The sequence below is a fragment of the Monopterus albus genome, unplaced genomic scaffold (genome assembly GCF_001952655.1).
Source record: "Monopterus albus unplaced genomic scaffold, M_albus_1.0 scaffold299.1, whole genome shotgun sequence".
Classification (NCBI taxonomy): domain Eukaryota; kingdom Metazoa; phylum Chordata; class Actinopteri; order Synbranchiformes; family Synbranchidae; genus Monopterus; species Monopterus albus.
Window position 1 is genome coordinate 35,203 of NW_018128179.1, and position 18,595 is coordinate 53,797.

An 18,595-nucleotide genomic window follows, 5' to 3' on the forward strand; every position below is an offset into this window, starting at 1 on the left:
TTTTTTTTTATTTTTTTTAGGGCAGTCCAAATATTTTCACAGGGGGTTGAGGTCACAACTTTGAAAATGACATTCTTAGCAGCTTAATTTTGGCTCGATGTAGCATTTCAACACCACTGTTAGAACACTCAGTTGCATCCAAGATTTAACTTTCTAGCTCATGGTTTGATGTTGTCCTCAAGATCATCTTTCATTCTTATTAATCCATCCACTTTATGCAATGCACCAGTTCTACTGGCTGATTCTGCCATCACCATGGTTGATCATTCTCCTTTTCCCCAGTAAATATCTCTTGTTATTCTGTCGAAATAACTCTACTTTTTGCTTCCCCTGGCCATAAATCTCTCCTCCATTATTATTAATGTCCCTTTCAGGAGTATGTAAACGTTTGATTGCGGCTGTATCTGTGTACTTTACACAGCTCAGCTCTCTGACTCTTATAGTGTAGTGGTGATGACAGTATATTCTAATCACCTGTAAAAGGACTCTGATGCTTATGTCATATCTCATTGCTGAAGGTAATTATAGTCAGATTTGTTGTTAAACCCAGGTAAAATTTACCTTTTATAAAAGCACCTTTACATTTGTGGTGTTGCCAGGCTACCCTGTGATGATCAAAGCATCTGCAGGAGGAGGAGGGAAAGGAATGAGGATTGCTTGGAATGATGAGGAAACAAGGTATTGTATTCCTCTGTTTAAATAACACCCTCAGTGTATGTTATCTCATCTACTCATTTGTAACATCTGTATTAATGAAATTTATGTACAACAGTCATACATCAGCTTTATTTATTGTACTGGACCTTAGGTACCACTGCAGAACCTTCTATTGCAGTTAGAATATAGTTAGTACTCCAGGCAGTTTAATTCAAAAATAAGCTGTAGAAGTGCCTTAAATAAAGAGGAGTACCAATTTGAGAAGGACATTTTAGGAAAGCAAGAACTTTCTGGATGTTCCTCACTTTCTAACACACCTTCAAAAGGTTGTTTGAGTGTTAGTTTAGTTTATTTAGTTTCTTTTATTTTTTCCAAGCATGTAAAGATAAAATAGCATTACAGAAATAAAGTTGTGAGAAAAGAAAAAAAAACAAAACAAAAGAAAAAATAGTGCATATACAATACAGAAAAAGAACTAGTAACAATATAAAAACAAAATAGTACACAATTCAATCATATCACATTCATCAAGTACATTACAGACACTACCACCATGACATGCTTGAAAGGGAGTAGAAAGAAGTACACACTTATCTAGTTCTACCCCCTTTCTTAGACCATGGTATAGTTATGCCAGTGTTAAGACTTGGGTTTAGGTTAGAATTAATTTTAGATGGGCTTGGGCATTTAGTTGTGATGGCTATGGTAAGGGGCTATGGAATGCATCATGTCATTGAGTGTCCCCACAAAGAATGAAAATAAGGTGTGTGGGTGTGTGTATACTGTTACAGAGAAGGTTTCCGCCTCTCATCTCAGGAGGCAGCGTCCAGCTTTGGAGATGACAGGCTGCTCATTGAGAAGTACATAGACAACCCCAGACACATAGAGATACAGGTATGGGACATAGGCACACAGTTATCTGATGTCGTATAATATTGACAGCATGCACACACACAATTTGACAGCGCCCTTGGCATCCCCGTTTTACACACATATATGCCATTTTTAGCCAAGTTTATTATGTAAACGTTTACTGAAGAAGCTGAAAAGATTTATAGGATACCATATACCTAGCACTACAAAGGTGCTGCTGTGGAGTAGGGTGGAGAGAGCAAGAGTTGAACAAGAATGAGCTTAAATAGGCTCAGCCCCACAAGCAACCGCAGGTGCTGGTCAATCATGTGATCAAGTGTTTGCCAATCAGCTGATCCAGCTGGATCTGTAAAGAGAAAACACCAAAATTAAACAAGATATTACACTTCCCCTCATATAGATGACACCCAGAAGGTGACATTATTTGTAAGCCTTCGACAGTGTACTCGTATAACATTTTCCTGGCCATGCCATAGCAAATGTCCAAATTGTAGTTGTTGTTACTGCTGGGCCACTGCATCCACCTCTGATTGCTGTAATACATGCAAAACAATAGGCTGCAAAGAGGAATTTCAAAGCACCACAGCTCCCAAAGCTGCTTTTTCAGAACTGCTGTAGTTCCTCTGGGGCGACAGTGGTGCGGTGGGTAGAGCAATCGTCTCACAACCAGAAGGTTGAAGGTTTGAATCTCTGCCTGTAGCCCACATGTTGAAGTGTCCTTTGGCAAGACACTGACCAAAACAGTAAAGTGGTAAATGGTCTTATACTTGTATAGTGCTTTTTTATGCATTTCTTTCACACTATTTGGCCATTCACACATTCACACACCGGTGTCATCACCAGGAGCAACTTGGGGGTTCGGTGTTGTTAGGGTTATTTTATCATAAACAAACGGACTGAGTAGACCGAGGCCAATTTTCTTTATATAAGCATTTTAATACTTGCAGCAAGGGAGCATTCAATACATACAGTTCAATTGCATGAAAACAATGCTCAGAGAGACGATCTCAGCTGAGCCTATTTATACAGTGAAGTTGGTACTGTGGCAGTTCAAGAATTCAATCCCTGTCATCAGTCTCTGTCTACCATACAGAGCCGGGTGCCCTCACAAACCTTTCTGCATACTCATGGTCTGGTATTTGTGAGAACTATGTGGATCAGCTCAAGTATGAAAACATCATCTGCTCTAAACCAAAACACCTGCACGTACAAATGTATAACATCTTCTTGAGCATTCGAACAAGCCATAACAAAGCATTTTCCCAACAGGTGGAGGAGGCGAGGCCATAAGCAATATTTGTGCTCTCCTTCTTCTTGATATTCTTCTTATTATTTCTTTATTTCGATTGCACATTAACTGGTACATCGCTACGCACATGCTATCACAAGCCACATCCATTTTTATTTTCGCAAACACAGTACGCTGCGTCTGACGTCACGTCCTCTTCTGCGCATGCAGGTCACCTCAGGGCCGTATACCGTTCACACGAGACAGATGGCAGTCGCATTTAAATGACAGTGTGAACAACAGCACAAAAAAATCGGATTTCGGCAAAAAATCCGATCTGAGCATTAAGACCTGCAGTGTGAACGTAGTCTTAGACATGTGGACTGGACAAGCCAAGAATTGAATGCTAATCTTCTGGTTAGGAGATGACCGCTCTACCTCCTGAGCCACAGCCGCCCCCAAGTGGTTTTTAGCTTTAGTTTTTATTTTTAATGACCATAATTTTGGTAAATATGGATGTGGTCTATATATTAGTGGACAGTGGGAATTGGGGCATCTGGTTTTAATGATTACACTTGATTGGATGGATCATTATGAAGACTTCACTACTGTGACAAAAAAGTAAAAAGATTTTAAAAAGTCATAGAATTCCTATTACCTCACCTTCTTCAGGGGAAAAATGATTACTGTGTGCTTCTTATAGGTGCTGGCTGATAAACATGGTAATGCTCTGTGGCTGAATGAGAGGGAGTGCTCGATCCAAAGGAGGAACCAGAAGGTGGTGGAAGAGGCTCCCAGGTTATTGAGAGATTGCCCAGTTAATATGCTTTTATTTGTTCTACAGTGTCTAATATATGGTTGGGTAATTCAAATTGACATATGAAAATGTATTGCAGGTTTGTCATGTGTAATTTGTTAGCTTCTGTCTTTTATCATCTTTTATCTCACCAGCATTCCTCAGTATGTGATGATTAGTTTTGAACAAGTCTGTTGTATGTATTTTTTAAAAAGATGAAAAAAGGCGTGTTGGGGTCTTTTTTGTTTGTTTTTTTTATTTTCAAGGTTTGCTTCTTTTAGGCACCATATGAACATCTGAGATGAGTCTGAGTGTCCAATATTGTCCTCTCCAGTACTTTCCTGGACATAGTGACACGGCAGGCAATGGGTGATCAGGCAGTTCAGTTAGCCAAGGCTGTGCAGTACTCTTCTGCTGGCACTGTGGAGTTCCTGGTGGATTCCAAGAAGAACTTCTACTTCCTGGAGATGAACACACGATTACAGGTCAGTGTAATTCACTTCAGTTTAATTTGTATATTGCCAATACACAACAAAAATCATCTCAAGGCACTTTACGTAGAGGAACAACCCAACAAGTCCTCCTTGAGCACTGGAGCCAACAAGTCTGTCTGATGGTAGCATCAGTGCCACTAGTATGAAGTGTTCATCTGGAGCCCGGTATTGGCTTCTCGACTTGCCCTGATAATATCATCATCCAGTTTTACTAAGGCTGTTTCCGCACTGTAACAAGCATTGAAATCAGACTGCAACTTGTTTGAAAACTTTTATGTGTGTACCAGTTTCTCTGAAATTTTGCTTACAAATGGAAAGTTTACCAAAGAAATAAAAATAGCAGGAACTTATTACTTATGTACTGTTTTACAATTATGAGATTCTGATCTTGTAATTATGGGGTTTTCTTGTAAATATGACATACAATCATCATTTTGAGATGTGGATTTCCTAATTATGAGCTCTTTTCACCTAATTATGAGATAATACCAGGATTACAATACTTCAGAACTTCCCTGAAAGTCATTATGTTTTAAAGAATTTTGTATTTAAGTAATACATTGATAGTTGTCATAGTGCACAGCAAAAATGAGCTGTTAATAACTGATTTGGCGTACTTGGTGTTCCAAAACGTAAAGTGGAACCTAAGCTGCATCCTACAGTGTAACTAAAAATACACATGTACTGAGCAGGATTTGGAGTTTAACTAAGCAATTTTAACCATCTCCGTGACAACTGAGCAAACTCCACCTGCTGATAAAGACCCCAAGATGCAGCTGAAATACTTGGAATTGGCCAGTAAGGATTCCTTGAGTTTCATACCTCACAACAAGCACAGAAACTTGTATCTTCTCTGTTTAACATCTGGCCCCAGGTGGAACATCCAATTACAGAGTGCATTACTGGCCTGGACCTGGTGGAGCAGATGATCAGGGTTGCCAAGGGTTACCAACTGCAGCACAAACAGGAAGATATACCAATAAATGGATGGGCTATTGAGAGCCGTGTCTACGCTGAGGTTTGTGTGTGCCACTCATTGTGGTATGTGGGTTTATTTGTAACAAATCAATGTCTGGCTCTGTTTGACTATATTTAAACTATCTGGCTAACATCTATCAGTGTATTAGATTTAGTTATTGCCTTTAAAGAACTCATTTTGATGTTAAGGACTACATAGAGCTACATGGATTAGGTTTTCCCCAGTATAAATAGTGAGCAAGATTGAGGTAGTAAAGAAAAACCAGCAGTAGCTGGAAATGTTCTGATCACAGAAACTGCTGCTGATGCATTCAAAAGCTATACACAGTGATCGAGCCAAGCACAAGACATAAAAAGCCTGTTGAAAAGATGAAAGGTTGAGCTAAGCATGCCCAAAACCAGCCATGTAAAGAGGCATTTATCTGCTTTGTTTACAAGGATATGGACAGTGACTACTGGATACTAGTAAATCACTGGGATCTTTTTTTTTTTTTAAATAGACACTACATGCTACAACCTTATTTTATAATATAATATAAAGTTGGTCAGCAGCAGGAAGCATGAAGTGCTCTAAAACTTCCTGGTATACAGCTGCATTGACCTTGGACCTCAGAAAACACAGTGGCCCAACACCAGCAGATGACATGGCACCCCAAACCATCACTGACTGTGGAAACTTTACACTGGACCTCAAGCAACGTGGATTCTGTGCCTCTCCTCTCTTCCTCCAGACTCTGGGACCCTGATTTCCAAAGGAAATGCAAAATTTACTTTCATCAGAGAACATGACTTTGGACCACTCAGCAGCAGTCCAGTCCTTTTTGTCTTTAGCCCAGGCGAGACGCTTCTGACGCTGTCTGTTGTTCAAGAGTGGCTTGACACAAGGAATGCGACAGCTGAAACCCATGTCTTTCATACGTCTGTGCGTAGTGGTTCTGGAAGCACTGACTCCAGCTGCAGTCCACTCTTTGTGAATCTCCCCCACATTTTTGAATCGGTTTTGTTTCACAATCCTCTCCAGGGTGCGGTTATCCCTTTTGCTTGTACACTTTTTTCTACCACATCTTTTCCTTCCCTTCGCCTCTCTATTAATGTGCTTGCACGCAGGGCTCTGGGAACAGCTAGCCTCTTCTGCAATGACCTTTTGTGTCTTGCCCTCCTTGTGCAAGGTGTCAATGGTTATTCTAATTTTCTGAGATACCGAATTTGGGGTTTTCATTAGTTGTCAGTTATAATCATCACAATTAAAAGAAATAAACATTTGAAATATATCAGTCTGTGTGTAGTGAATGAATATAATATACAAGTTTCACTTTTTGAATGGAATTAGTGAAATAACTCAACTTTTTGATGATATTCTAATTATATGACCAGCACCTGTATATGCATTTGGATATAACCATGAGGTAGGATAAAATTATGGTATTTTTATTTTACACATTTAAACCTCTGTTGCAGTAGCCTAAGCAGAATGTTACAAATGAAGCCTAAAGTTTCACTGTTTTCCTTTTCTCTGCCCTTTGTTCTGTTAGGATCCTTACAAGTCTTTTGGTCTTCCCTCTATTGGACGACTGTCCCAATACCAAGAGCCACTCAACCTCACAAATGTAAGTTTTTGTGTGTGCTACCAAAGTCTTAAAGCTTCATTACACTTGATGTTTGTAGCATGCAACCAGCTCATCAGTCTACATAACAAATTAGAGCTGCAAGAAATAAAAGCATTCAGTCCTCTGACTGCAATTTATTTCAGATGATAATCTACTCAAAAGCAATGTAATCAGTCATCCTTGGTAATGTTGCTAGCAGATGTCCTGCCAATATGAACATGTTGTCTTTTCCTCACTCTTTCAGGTCCGTGTAGACACTGGCATCCAGGAGGGCAGTGAAATCAGCATCTACTATGATCCCATGATCTCCAAGGTTGATATGTTAAATATAAAATGGCTTTGTAAATAGTGTGTTTATATATTTTAGGAACACATTTTCACAACAAGAAAGTATACTACAAAAAGCCACCATTTCACAAATATTTGTGGTTCTGTAATAATTTCCTGTGGTATGCATTTGTAGTTGATTACCTATGGAGCTACACGAGCTGAAGCCCTTGCCAGGATGGAGGATGCTCTAGATCACTATGTTATCAGAGGTACACCAACAGATTTTCACAGTGAACAATCACTTCTTAAATGAGCATTAGGGGTGGCTGTGGCTCAGGAGGTAGAGCGGGTTATCTCCTAACAGGAGGGTTGGTGGCTTGAATCCAGGCTTCTCCAGTTCACATGTCGAAGTGTCTCGAGCAAGCCGCTGAACCCCAAGTTGTTCCTGGTGGCTGCGCCATCCGTGTGTGAGTGTGCAAATGCTTGTGTGCACGAATGGCTGAATGGAAAATAGTGTAAAAGTGAGTGTGTGTCACTGCATAGAAAAGCACTATACAAGTATAAGACCATTTACCATTAGCTTTTATTCTTCATGTAATGAAGTTAGGTAATCTTTCCTCTAGGTGTGACCCACAACATCCCCCTCCTACGGGAAATCATCACCCACCCTCGCTTCATTTCTGGTGACATCAGCACCAACTTTCTGCCAGAGATTTACCCTGATGGATTCAAGGGCCACCAGCTGGAGGTGGACGAGCGCATGGAGCTGTTAGCCTCAGCAGGAGCGCTCTACATCACTGCTCAACTCCGTTCGCAGAAGGTCTTGGACAACCTGAGGTGAGGTTGAGGTACTGTCATATAACTGTTTTCAGATTTGAGAATGTTGTCATGGTCACCACCACACTTTGACTCTCTGGTTGTTTTGTCTGTTCCCAAACTTTTTCAATTCAAGACTGTAAAGAGAAATTTGGTCTCTCTCCAGGATGTAAACTTAAAAAAAAAATCCATTATGACTTACTAAAGTGTCTGCATTTTTAAACTACCAATAATAAACACAACAAACCCTGAATTTAAAATGCAGTTTATAAAATATTTATTAAATTATAAAAGTACATCAAAGTAATAATTTAATTGCTGAGAGTAATGTTAAATTTCCCACCACCTCATAATGAACTTGGATGAAACATCATTCAGGCTGTCTGATGACAGCATCAAGTATAATGTTTTATTCATTAAATTTAGAATGAACAGTCCAGCCTTAAAACAAGCAGTTACGTGTGGTGTATGATGCAACATACTTGCCATTCTTTTACTTTTGAAGAGTAGTCTGACCTGATCATAAGCATTCAACCTGCACAGAGCTCTAATTTACTTCAGTCAGACAGTAACATTCAATAGTGCACCTGTTACTGGAGCTGTGCTGGTTCCCTCTCCATCCTCTATCCTTTCTTTTTCTGTATGTTTATATGGTACAGTCAGTATTTAAGACGTTTTTAGTGCTGGGCTGCCTGTCGTTTATTAGACTATAGCAAAAAGAATTAATGAGTATTCTAGAATATGCTGAGAGAAATTAGCAGCCCATTCTCATTATTTATAAATGGAGAGGACAGATTTCTATGTTTGGCCAATTTACAGTTGAACACAGTCAAATTTCTTTGCAAAGATTTGGCATTAACTTTAACATCCTGATTTCTTCAATAGTTTGTGCACTCAGTAGCCACTTAGCTAGGAGTCAAGCAGATCTATAATGATCGAACTTAGAACAAACTGTCAGCAACACAGCAGCTGCTCCCTGTTCAATCCTGATGCTCTGGCCAGTTGAGTGGGGGCCAGGGTGGGGGTATCTATTGCACAGTGCAGTTTGAGGGTGTTCTTTTGAACCATGATACCTGAGTGAACCGTGGTTCTCCTAAAATTAGACAGTAAATATTTTATTACATTCTCAAAACCTGTAATTGTGTGGATGCTTCAGCATCCACACTATTGTTATCCTGTTCTTTATTGTATGGATGCTGATTCAGCATCCATACTATGTTATCCATCCTGTTTATTGTGTGGATGCTTCAGCGAGGATAACCTACAAGAAACCAAAAGTTAGTCTGATAGGTGACTGAAATCTAAACAGTCAGCTTCTACAGTTCTCAAACCGTTTAATCTTCTAATACTTAACATTCTCAAAACCAAGCAACTCTAAACAGAACAAATCTGAAAGGGACAACATGCGTTCTAATGATCAGAACTTGCTAGTTTCAATATAACCTTTCCTACGCAATAAACCTAACAACTAAATACTTCAACTTAACAATTAAGTACTAATTTGGTTAAAATTGGACTAACTTATGAATAGAATTAAAACAAACCATGATCTTAGGAGGAACTAACCCGACAATAACACCGATAAACTAAGGAATAACAAGATTAAAATACAATTTTCATCAGCAGACTAAATCACCTTCAACAAGCAAAAATACCTACCTTGTTCATGACAACAGGCCGCGGGGTGGCTGTGGCTTATAAGGTAGGGCAGTCGTCTTCTGACACTGAACCCCAAATTGCTCCCGGTGGTTCGACTGGCACTGTTGTGTGGCAGCCTCTCGTCATCGTGTGTGTGTGAATGGTGTATGATCTCCTGTAAAGCGCCTTAGCCAGTGTGACACACTGTAGAAAATATGTGCTATATAAATACAGTCCATTTACCAAAAATAATCTACAATCTGAGGAATAATAATGCCAAAATCACAAACTTTTGAGGCAACCTAAACTAAATAAAGGGGAAGAAACTGTCCTTGTGCCTGGTTGTCTTGGTGCACAGTGACCTGTAATGCCATCCAGAGGGGAGGAGTTCAAACAGATTGTGTCCAAGGTGTGAGGGGTCAGCAGTGAGAGGTCTGAAGTTTCACGTCTGAGCGATATTAAAAACTGCGTTTCGCCTTTAAATGACAAACCATTTAAAATAATTACTACATTAGATTTCACCTGAAGTAACCTGCTGCATCATGTGTGAAATGTTATCCTGATGGACCGCCTGTGTTAAACAGCAGGATTTGTTTTGTTGCAGTCTTTTTAAAGTCTCAACATGTCTGAATACTTTTGACCTGTGAGGTGTACAGGTCCTCCATGGAGGGCAGGCTTGCACCAATGACCTTTTCTGCAATCCTGACTATCCGCTGAAGTCTGTACTATTCAGAGGTTTTCTAAACTTCATACTTTTGAAATATTTTGCTTTATTTTGAAAGTTTTGCCCCATTCAAATAAATGGAAAAATTCTATACTCAGCATACCTTCAGGTATCAAACTTTTCAGCTCCTCCAGGACATTCATGCTTCTATGCAGAATTTTTCTAAACTTCATACTTTTAAAATAAAGCTAAATATTTTAAAAGTTTTTCCCCATTCAAATGAATGGGGAAATTCTACAATCAGCATACTTTCAGGTATCAAAATGTTCAACTCTTCAAAGACATTCATGCTTCTCTATTTTTTCTAAATTTCATACTTTTAAAATATTTAGCTTTATTTTGAAAATCTTTTCACATTCAAATGAATGGGAAAAGTCTACTTCAACATACTTTTAGCTATCAAAATGTTCAGCTCCTCAAGGACATTCATGCTTCTATGCAGAATTTTTCTAAACTTTATACATTTTAAATATATAGCCTTATTTTGAAAATCTTGCCCCATTCAATTGAATGGGAAAATTCTACTTCAGCATACTTTCAGCTATTTCAAGTAGCAAAATGTTCAGCTTTTCAAGGACATTCATGCTTCTATTCAGACGTTTTCTAAACTTCATACTTTTGAAATATTTAGCTTTATTTTGAAAATCTTGCTCATTTCAAATGTGTGGGAAAATTCTAATTCAGCATACTTTCAGATATTAAAATGGTCAGCTCTTCAAGGACTTTCATGCTTCTCTTTAGATTTTTTCTATACTTCATACTCTTGAAATATTTAGCTTTATTTTGAAAATCTTGCCCCATTCAAATGAATGGGAAAATTCTACTTCAGCATACTTTCAGCTCGGCATCCATCTGTCTGTTTTTTGGCACTTTATAACTCCAGCATACTTTCAGCTATAAAGGTCATCAAATTGTTCAGCTTTAAAAGTACATGGGTGCTTGTATTTATCTTTTTTGTAACATTTATACTTTTTAAAATAATCATTTTTTCAGCAAATTTTGCCCCATACAAATGAATGGGAAACATTTTTACTTAATTTCTGTTGTCCATAAAATGCAGTGCAATTGAGACATGGCACTTAACTCCTCTCTCTCTTTCTCTCTCTCACACACACCTACTTGTTTTACCTACTTTGTGGGGACCAATTAGAATTTTTTCACTTCTTAATAAGTTAAGCATACTTTCAGCTAGAAAAGCCATTCAGGTATCAAAATGTTCAGCTCTTCAGACAGTCCTACTTGTATTTATTACATCTCATCCTTCAGATTATTCAACCCAGAACTTCAGCCATTTCTTCTCAACTATTTCAACAAAAGAACTTCAGCCATTTCTTCACATTCTTCAGCTGTTTCAGCAATTGATTTCAGGCATTTTCAAGGCGATCCTTCAGCCTGTCAGCATCCACATGCATTTTTGGCAGGAAATGCATTTCTCTAATGATTTTTGTGAGCATTACCTACATTTGCTGGAAGACGGTAATTTGTAAAATGATTACCTTTTGTAAAGGTGATCAGTACACACAGAAAGAGGGTCACCTGACCTGTAGCCTTTGGTGGGGATTCAGTGTGGTGAAGTTGTTCTGAACTGTACTATACACTCTAACTGAGCAGAGGGCCAGCTAAATGTGCCCAGAGCAGCTATTAGCGGTTACTGCAGCATGTAAATAGGTTCCATCAACTACCAAAACCTACCTACCTTATTTGATGCCTGCTCTCACTTCACAAATGTTATCAAGTCAATGTCAAGATAAGCCTGCTCCTTCATTCTCATGCAGCAAGAACCACTGGCATTTTGGGAGGCAGGCTACTTCACTGTGAAACACTTCCAGGGGACCTATTTGTAGTAAAAAGAAAAATGTCTGATTCTGTGATCATTTGTAAACATATTTGATACATTTGAAAGTAGAAATCATATTTATACTATTTACTGGCACCATATTAGCACAAATATGATGCTGATAAATCAATTTCATAAACATTAAGCTCAGATAAACTGATTTTACATAAACTAGTACTTGCCTGCTGTTTCAGCAGTAGTATAGTGACTTACCTGTAACTGACTCCGTTTTACTGTGGAGGGATGACATTTTTTTTTTTTTCTGTCTTAGCTTGTGTTGCTCATCATGTATGTTGTTCTAGAAAAAGAAGCCTAATGTTTTTGGTTTCTAATACAAAATGGGCTGTGTGTGTTGCAGGGTGTCAACGACCCCTACGGAATGCAGCCATTGGGAGTTGTGTGTGGAGATGGGGGAGGGACGCCATACTTTGGAGATTACCAAATCAGGAAATGTTTATACTGTGAGTATTTAATGTGCATTCATGAACAAATTACATATGTTAGTATCTGTGACTGACAGTGATCCTGAAACATTAGGCTGTACTCGTACAGTAACAGCTGTGACACTGATAAGTGTGATGTGATCTTCTACTCACAAGTGTAGATAATACTACTAATAAACATATAATTACTGTCGCCAAGGGCACAGGTTATGTTTTTGCCAGCATGTGTATATTTGTTTAACAGCATACCTCAAAAAGTAATAAATGGATTTTGATTACATTTTTTGGAGAAACAAACAGAGTTGTCCTTGATAGAGGTTGCTGTGAGTGCTGTCTAGTCTTTGTTTTGCAGTTGCACATATTGTTCAGTCCTTGAGTGTCAGTGAGTTTGTACCAATTTTTCTGCACATGCTGTGGTCATAGCTGGCTACTTTCAGGAAGAGTGCAGTACTTGACTCATCTCCATTTATAGACAGTTTGTCTAACTGGGGAGTGATTAGCATCTAAACTCTGAGATTTTGACTTTATGCACATCAGCAGTTCCTGATCATAAGTCTTTTGAGATCTTGTTTTTGATAGGCTCGGTTCATATAGCCAGAAGCTTCTTAAGAACAAGGGTCTTTATAATATAAAGTGACACCTCCAATATTGTTTCACTGATTTGACTACAGGTTTGCTAACACTTGACTCCACTTAGCTTTGTCAAAGTCAATAGCATGTAGGTTCACATACTTTTTTCCAGCCTACATGGTGAATTTCTTAACATTCATTATGGAACAGGGCAATACAATGATGTGTTATTAGTTCAAATTGATTTGTTTGTTCATAATTATGACTTAAATGAAGAACAGATCATATTTTAAGACAAACATGCATAAATGATTATAATTCCAAGGAGTTCACTTACCTGTTCTTGCCATTGCAAATAAACAGTTGCCTAAATCCCAAACTAACATTTCAGATGATAAAATGGAGCTCAGTGAGCAGGAAAAGATTTAACTACAGTCCCTGTGTAAACTGAAAATATGATATCATTCTGTCTCGATCATGACTCTGTCATCAGGACACACAAGAACAGAATGATCTATATTTACCTCTGTAGGTAGAGGTGGATGGAGTAAAGGTGGAGGTCAGTGGACAGTGGAACCTGGCCTCCCCACTACTGCCACTCGTCATCAACGGCACAAAGAGAATGCTACAGGTAACACATGCCCAGGTTGACACTGTTAAATTTCATACTTCACAATAAGCACACAGCTGTAAAATGTGATAAATATGCAAAATCATCAGCTTACAAAGGTTGGTTGTTGAGACTACAGATGTCTTTTGTTTTAGTGTCTGTCCAGAGATGCTTCAGGAAGGATTGTCCTACAGTACCTAGGCACATCGGTAAGGTTGCATGACTACAAAATTGTAATAACGTAACATATCACACAGGTTTCCATCTGTACTCCACATGCCAGCTAACTAGGCTATTGTGCAGAGCGGAGTGTTAGCTGCCACCCCCCATTCACACAGTTAGTGGCATCAAAAAGGTCATTGAATTAGAGAAGTTCACAAGGTTAAACAGCAAGGAAGAGAATTAGCAAGGACTGTATAATTTAACGGCTATCATGACTACTGTATTAAGAAAAGGTTGCTTGTTGTTTAAAAGTGTCATTTAATTCCATAAATTACTTGGTTTGTAAGCTGATTTGAGAGGTGACTATAAAGTGGTGGCAAGCTATCATTTTTAGTTCATAGAAGGATCAATCAATCATCCTGTGATTGAACTATGTCAAATTTTGATTTGATTAATGCAGCCTGGAACATGAACTGATGCAGACTCAGCTGACATCACTTGAGGCAATATCAGATTTTGTTTTAGATGTTGTGTAGAAATTTTTTTTTTTTTTTGCATATGCAATACTGCCTGTAAATAGATTTTACTGTGTGAGATGCCTTTAAAATAAATTCCTGTTTAAGTAGTGATTGTGCTCTTTATTTTATCAGAAACACTTTCCTCATGTTCACATGGCAGCACAGGACCCCTTGTTCACAAGTTTGTCATACTATGTATTTTTATGTAGTTTAAGGTTCGTGTTCTGTCCAAGCTGGCTGCAGAGTTGAACTCCTACATGCCAGAGAAAGTTCCCGAAGACACCAGCAGCATCCTGCGTTCACCAATGCCAGGCACAGTGGTGGCTGTGTCCATCAAGCCTGGAGACACGGTAACACATCCCAGTAGAGGTTTACAGTATACAGTACCTTCACTGCCTGGCTTCTTTAGGTAGGAAGTGAATAACATGATTATCAGAAGCCAGGGCCCTTCTCCCTGTGCCTGCGTGGGTTCTCTCCGGGTCCTACTTCCTACTCCACCTTCCTCCCACAGCCCAAAGACATGCCGCTTAGGTTGACTGGTGACTCTAAATTGCCCATAGGAGTGAGTGTAGATGTGCATCACACTGACAATTTGCATGTTAACATTTGGCACGGGTTTTACGTCGGATGCCCTTCCTGATGCAACCCTAACTCAAACCCAGGCCGCAGTGGCAAGAGTACTGCGCCCTAACCACAAGCCCAGGGGTGCCCAATATGTTGATCGCAAAGGTAGTGTCGGTAGATCACGTGCCATCCAAAAATAATTTAGATGTATCCGTTGTAAAACACGTGCCAAATGCTAACATGTGAATGGTCAGTGTGACGATTCGCTATGGCGACCCCTAACAGGAAAAGAAGAAAGTGCCAATCATTCATATATAGTCTATCATCCATCCTCCCTATGGCATTTGCTACTTGATTGACCTGCAGGGCAGCCAGTCTGAGATCTTGTCTTTTCTGACACACAAGTCACCAAACATGCACAGTCAACAGCACGAGCTACTGCAAAACTCCAGTGAGCGAACTAACTTGTCAGCCTTTGAATTAAAGGGTATAAAATGAGTGGGGGGGCCGAATCAAGTAAGGCACCGAAAACATTCCATGCAGAATGGGAGGACCTTTTTTTTCCACAACGTTATATTCGAAATGCGTTTGCTTGATCTACCAATCTACCACCACTATTCCGAAGAAGGGAAATGTTCATACATATATTTTGCGTGCGTGCGCGCGTAGTATTTTTAGTGTAGGTCGATCATTTTGACTTGGTCATTTGAAAAGTAGCTCGCAAGGTGAAAAAGTGCAGGCGCCCCTGCACTAGCCTATCAGGGAATCACATACATTGATAAAGATAGCAGTGACTCAGGAACAGTTGATACCATAGTCTGCCACTCTTCTGCAACTAACACCACCCTCAGGCTGTTGGTCACATTTGTTTTAAGCATGTCATCAGTACAATGAGCTGCAATGATGTGCTTAAAACAAATGTGACCAACAGCCTGAGGGTGATGTTAGTTGCAGAAGAGTGGCAGACTATGGTATCAACTGTTCCTGAGTCACTGCTATCTTTATCATCATCTTCACAATGTCCCATTTTTTCAGTTTTCCTGTGTTGAGACAAGCTGCAAACATTTTAAGGTGAACTCCAATGCTACTGCCCCATCATTTTTACACTCATGTGTGTGTGTGCATGGTTGTAGGTTGCAGAGGGTCAGGAGATCTGTGTGATTGAAGCCATGAAGATGCAAAACAGTCTGACTGCTGTCAAGCAAGCAAAGGTAACAACAGTTGAGCTACTGTTATCTTCTGTAACTCAGTTTGTTCATAGATTTAAAAGTGTGTTGCTGAGTCAGCAGTGTAAACAACTACCGTACACTTTATGGGGGTCTTTAACATTTTCATGCTCAACTGTGTATGTGTCTTCTGCCTTCCAGATTAAGAGTGTCCACTGCAAACCGGGGGAGACTGTAGGAGAGGGAGACCTGCTGGTAGAGCTTGAATAAAAAAAGATAATTAAAAAAAACCATATGGGACAAGCACCAAGATGAGCCTTACTCCTGTCCTCTCCTCGCTGTCCACAGATGATCCACATTGGCAGGCAGACTGCACAGTAACAGTTTTTTTTCCCCCATCAGTGGGAATTGAGCAAAGTTTAGTTCCCTTGATGGTGACTCAGCGATGAGCTATCAGCAGTGCCACATCCCACTCCATCTTGCTCCTCTTGTGATGTGTTCTGCTTGTTCTTTTGTTTTAAAGACCTGATTGTTAGTTTTTGTTCATCCACTAAACCAAATATTTTTCTTATTTTACCCCTGTGCTGTCTGGCCTTGAACATGGTTATGGTTTGTGGGCCAAGGCTTTGAGATACTGTATCTACATGGGTAATGTCTGCTGCCTCTCCAAACCAATGTACGGACATGGACCTTTGGTTTCTAGATTTCTGATGAGGCTATTCAAATGGCATTTTTCAGACATTTGATTTTCCAAAAGAAAATTCTGTTCACTTCTGTTGTGCTTGAGTGGAGGCAGACATTTCAAAACTTCACTGGAGAACACCAAAATGTCTGTATCTCATTGTATGCAGGAAAAGTGTCTGTAATTTGGTTGAACTGACACTAAGACACTACATAAAACCAATAAAATGCTTCATCTTTTCCACAGTAACTGACTAAACTGCTGTTAAAGCTACATTAAGTAACATTCTTTTTGTAGAAACATCCCCCAAAACATACCTTGTTTTGGCAAAGTTACACACTGGCTCAACATTAATTTTAAGTAACACATAGTCAGGAGTAATTAATGGTTTTTGAGCAGTCTCTCCTTGACAGAATGGTCCCTTTTCCAAGGATCAGTATCAACACTGCTCAGGCTGTAGCTCCTATTGTACTGTAGCTCTCTATACCTGTTTGTGGCTGATGCTTGTTTTGTAAAGAACAGCTTTCTCTATGCTCCTACAAGAAACTCATTGTGATGAAGACTCCTGGCAGAATCAGTGGGGAGATTTTTTTTAGCCACTGTTCTAATAGATCAGTGGGAGTTGCTGCTACTTTCAGCAGCATTTGTGGCACAGTTGTTACTGGTAAGTGTGATGATGTTGGTCATTTGTTAGAGACTGCTCTGAATATAGAGGATTAATCTTACCAAACATTTATTGCTAATAAAATGACTTTTTTTTTTTTCCAAAAAATTGACTTTTCTTTAAGGTTAAGTACCCAGATGAATTACTAATAACTGGCAGCAATTTTAACTTTACCACTAATGAATGATCTGACACATATCCTTCAGTATTCAGTCAACATGAATTGAATGCTGCTTTTAGCAAAACAAATGCACTAGATGTTCACAGAAAATGTTTGGAGAGAAACACACCCCAACCAGAAAAACCTTACATGGGTTAAACCAAATGTCAAGAACTAAATTCTGGATTATTACTTAAACCTAGTTTTTAATGTATATCATCTGCATCTGTCTCCTTTCATTTTTATCTACAACCAATAATAGGTTGAAAAAGCTGAAATATTATTGGAAATTCACCTCTGACTTCTAACATGATCATAAAAATATAACACTTTAAATGACTAAGAATTCAATTCAGTCTATTTGTATAGCGATAATTCACAGCGAGGGTTGGGGGGGGGGCATACGAGATAGGCTGGGGGACTGAAGGTAGTCTGAAGGGCAGAAGCTACGCTGAGGTAGCTAGGCTGCAGGTAACGTATCACCTTTAGTCCCACAAGGACTGTCTACTGTACAACTATATTAAGAAGCAAAAGCTAATTCAAACAGAATAAACTGGAGGCCAGGTTTTGAATCCAGACATGCAGGACTTGTAATTAACAGTTAAGAATGCACTTTAATGGCTTCAAAAGCAGCTTAAAATAAGGGGAGGGGGGGTTGCTTCTGTAAAAAAACAAAAAATACATACATGCCAAAATATTTAATTAGGTTAAATGTCCTCCACTACCTACAGATTGAAATGAGCATAACTGTGATGTATATTTTTTCCACAGTGGTTTGCAGGAGGTGAACATGTGATCTTCACAGTCTCTTCTCTCTAATTGCCTTCATCATCATCATCATCATCATCCAGCAAGAACTCAGTGATCTCCTCTTTCATCTGGGACCTGCACAACACAATATCAAAGTGCAGTAGTTCTAAATATGACAATACTGTGATATTTCTGTCCTAACTTTATCTGAGTCCATTATTTATTTTTATGTAGTCTCTCAAATTACTGTCTAATGGTAAATGATCTTATACTTGTATAGCGCTTTTCTGTGCTTTTACAGCACACTCAAAGCGCATTCACACTACATGGCCATTCACCCATTCGCACTCCCAAACACTCACACACCGGTGTTATCACCAGGAGCATC

General features: G+C 39.2%; 2 protein-coding genes across 6 annotated transcripts in view; one reads left to right on the plus strand and one right to left on the minus strand.

Annotated features, from left to right (window-relative positions):
* pcca (propionyl-CoA carboxylase subunit alpha) overlaps positions 1-16,464 on the plus strand; it is a 28,925-nt gene extending 12,461 nt beyond the window's left edge. Inside the window, exons 9-23 of the mRNA XM_020623422.1 lie at positions 600-678; positions 1,449-1,551; positions 3,462-3,556; positions 3,889-4,039; positions 4,923-5,066; positions 6,559-6,633; positions 6,878-6,946; positions 7,097-7,172; positions 7,527-7,740; positions 12,277-12,379; positions 13,464-13,562; positions 13,697-13,750; positions 14,431-14,571; positions 15,919-15,996; positions 16,153-16,464. Coding sequence (XP_020479078.1) covers positions 600-678; positions 1,449-1,551; positions 3,462-3,556; positions 3,889-4,039; positions 4,923-5,066; positions 6,559-6,633; positions 6,878-6,946; positions 7,097-7,172; positions 7,527-7,740; positions 12,277-12,379; positions 13,464-13,562; positions 13,697-13,750; positions 14,431-14,571; positions 15,919-15,996; positions 16,153-16,221 — 1,550 coding nt within the window. The 3' untranslated portion in view covers positions 16,222-16,464. The remainder of the gene's footprint in view (positions 1-599; positions 679-1,448; positions 1,552-3,461; positions 3,557-3,888; positions 4,040-4,922; positions 5,067-6,558; positions 6,634-6,877; positions 6,947-7,096; positions 7,173-7,526; positions 7,741-12,276; positions 12,380-13,463; positions 13,563-13,696; positions 13,751-14,430; positions 14,572-15,918; positions 15,997-16,152) is intronic.
* A 1,589-nt stretch (positions 16,465-18,053) lies between these two features.
* Positions 18,054-18,595, minus strand: part of ctu2 (cytosolic thiouridylase subunit 2 homolog (S. pombe)) — a 23,026-nt gene continuing 22,484 nt past the window's right edge. For all 5 annotated transcript variants that reach the window (XM_020623426.1, XM_020623423.1, XM_020623429.1 and 2 more), the window contains one exon: positions 18,054-18,342. In XM_020623426.1, the coding sequence (XP_020479082.1) occupies positions 18,273-18,342 (70 nt within the window). In that variant the 3' untranslated portion in view covers positions 18,054-18,272. The remainder of the gene's footprint in view (positions 18,343-18,595) is intronic.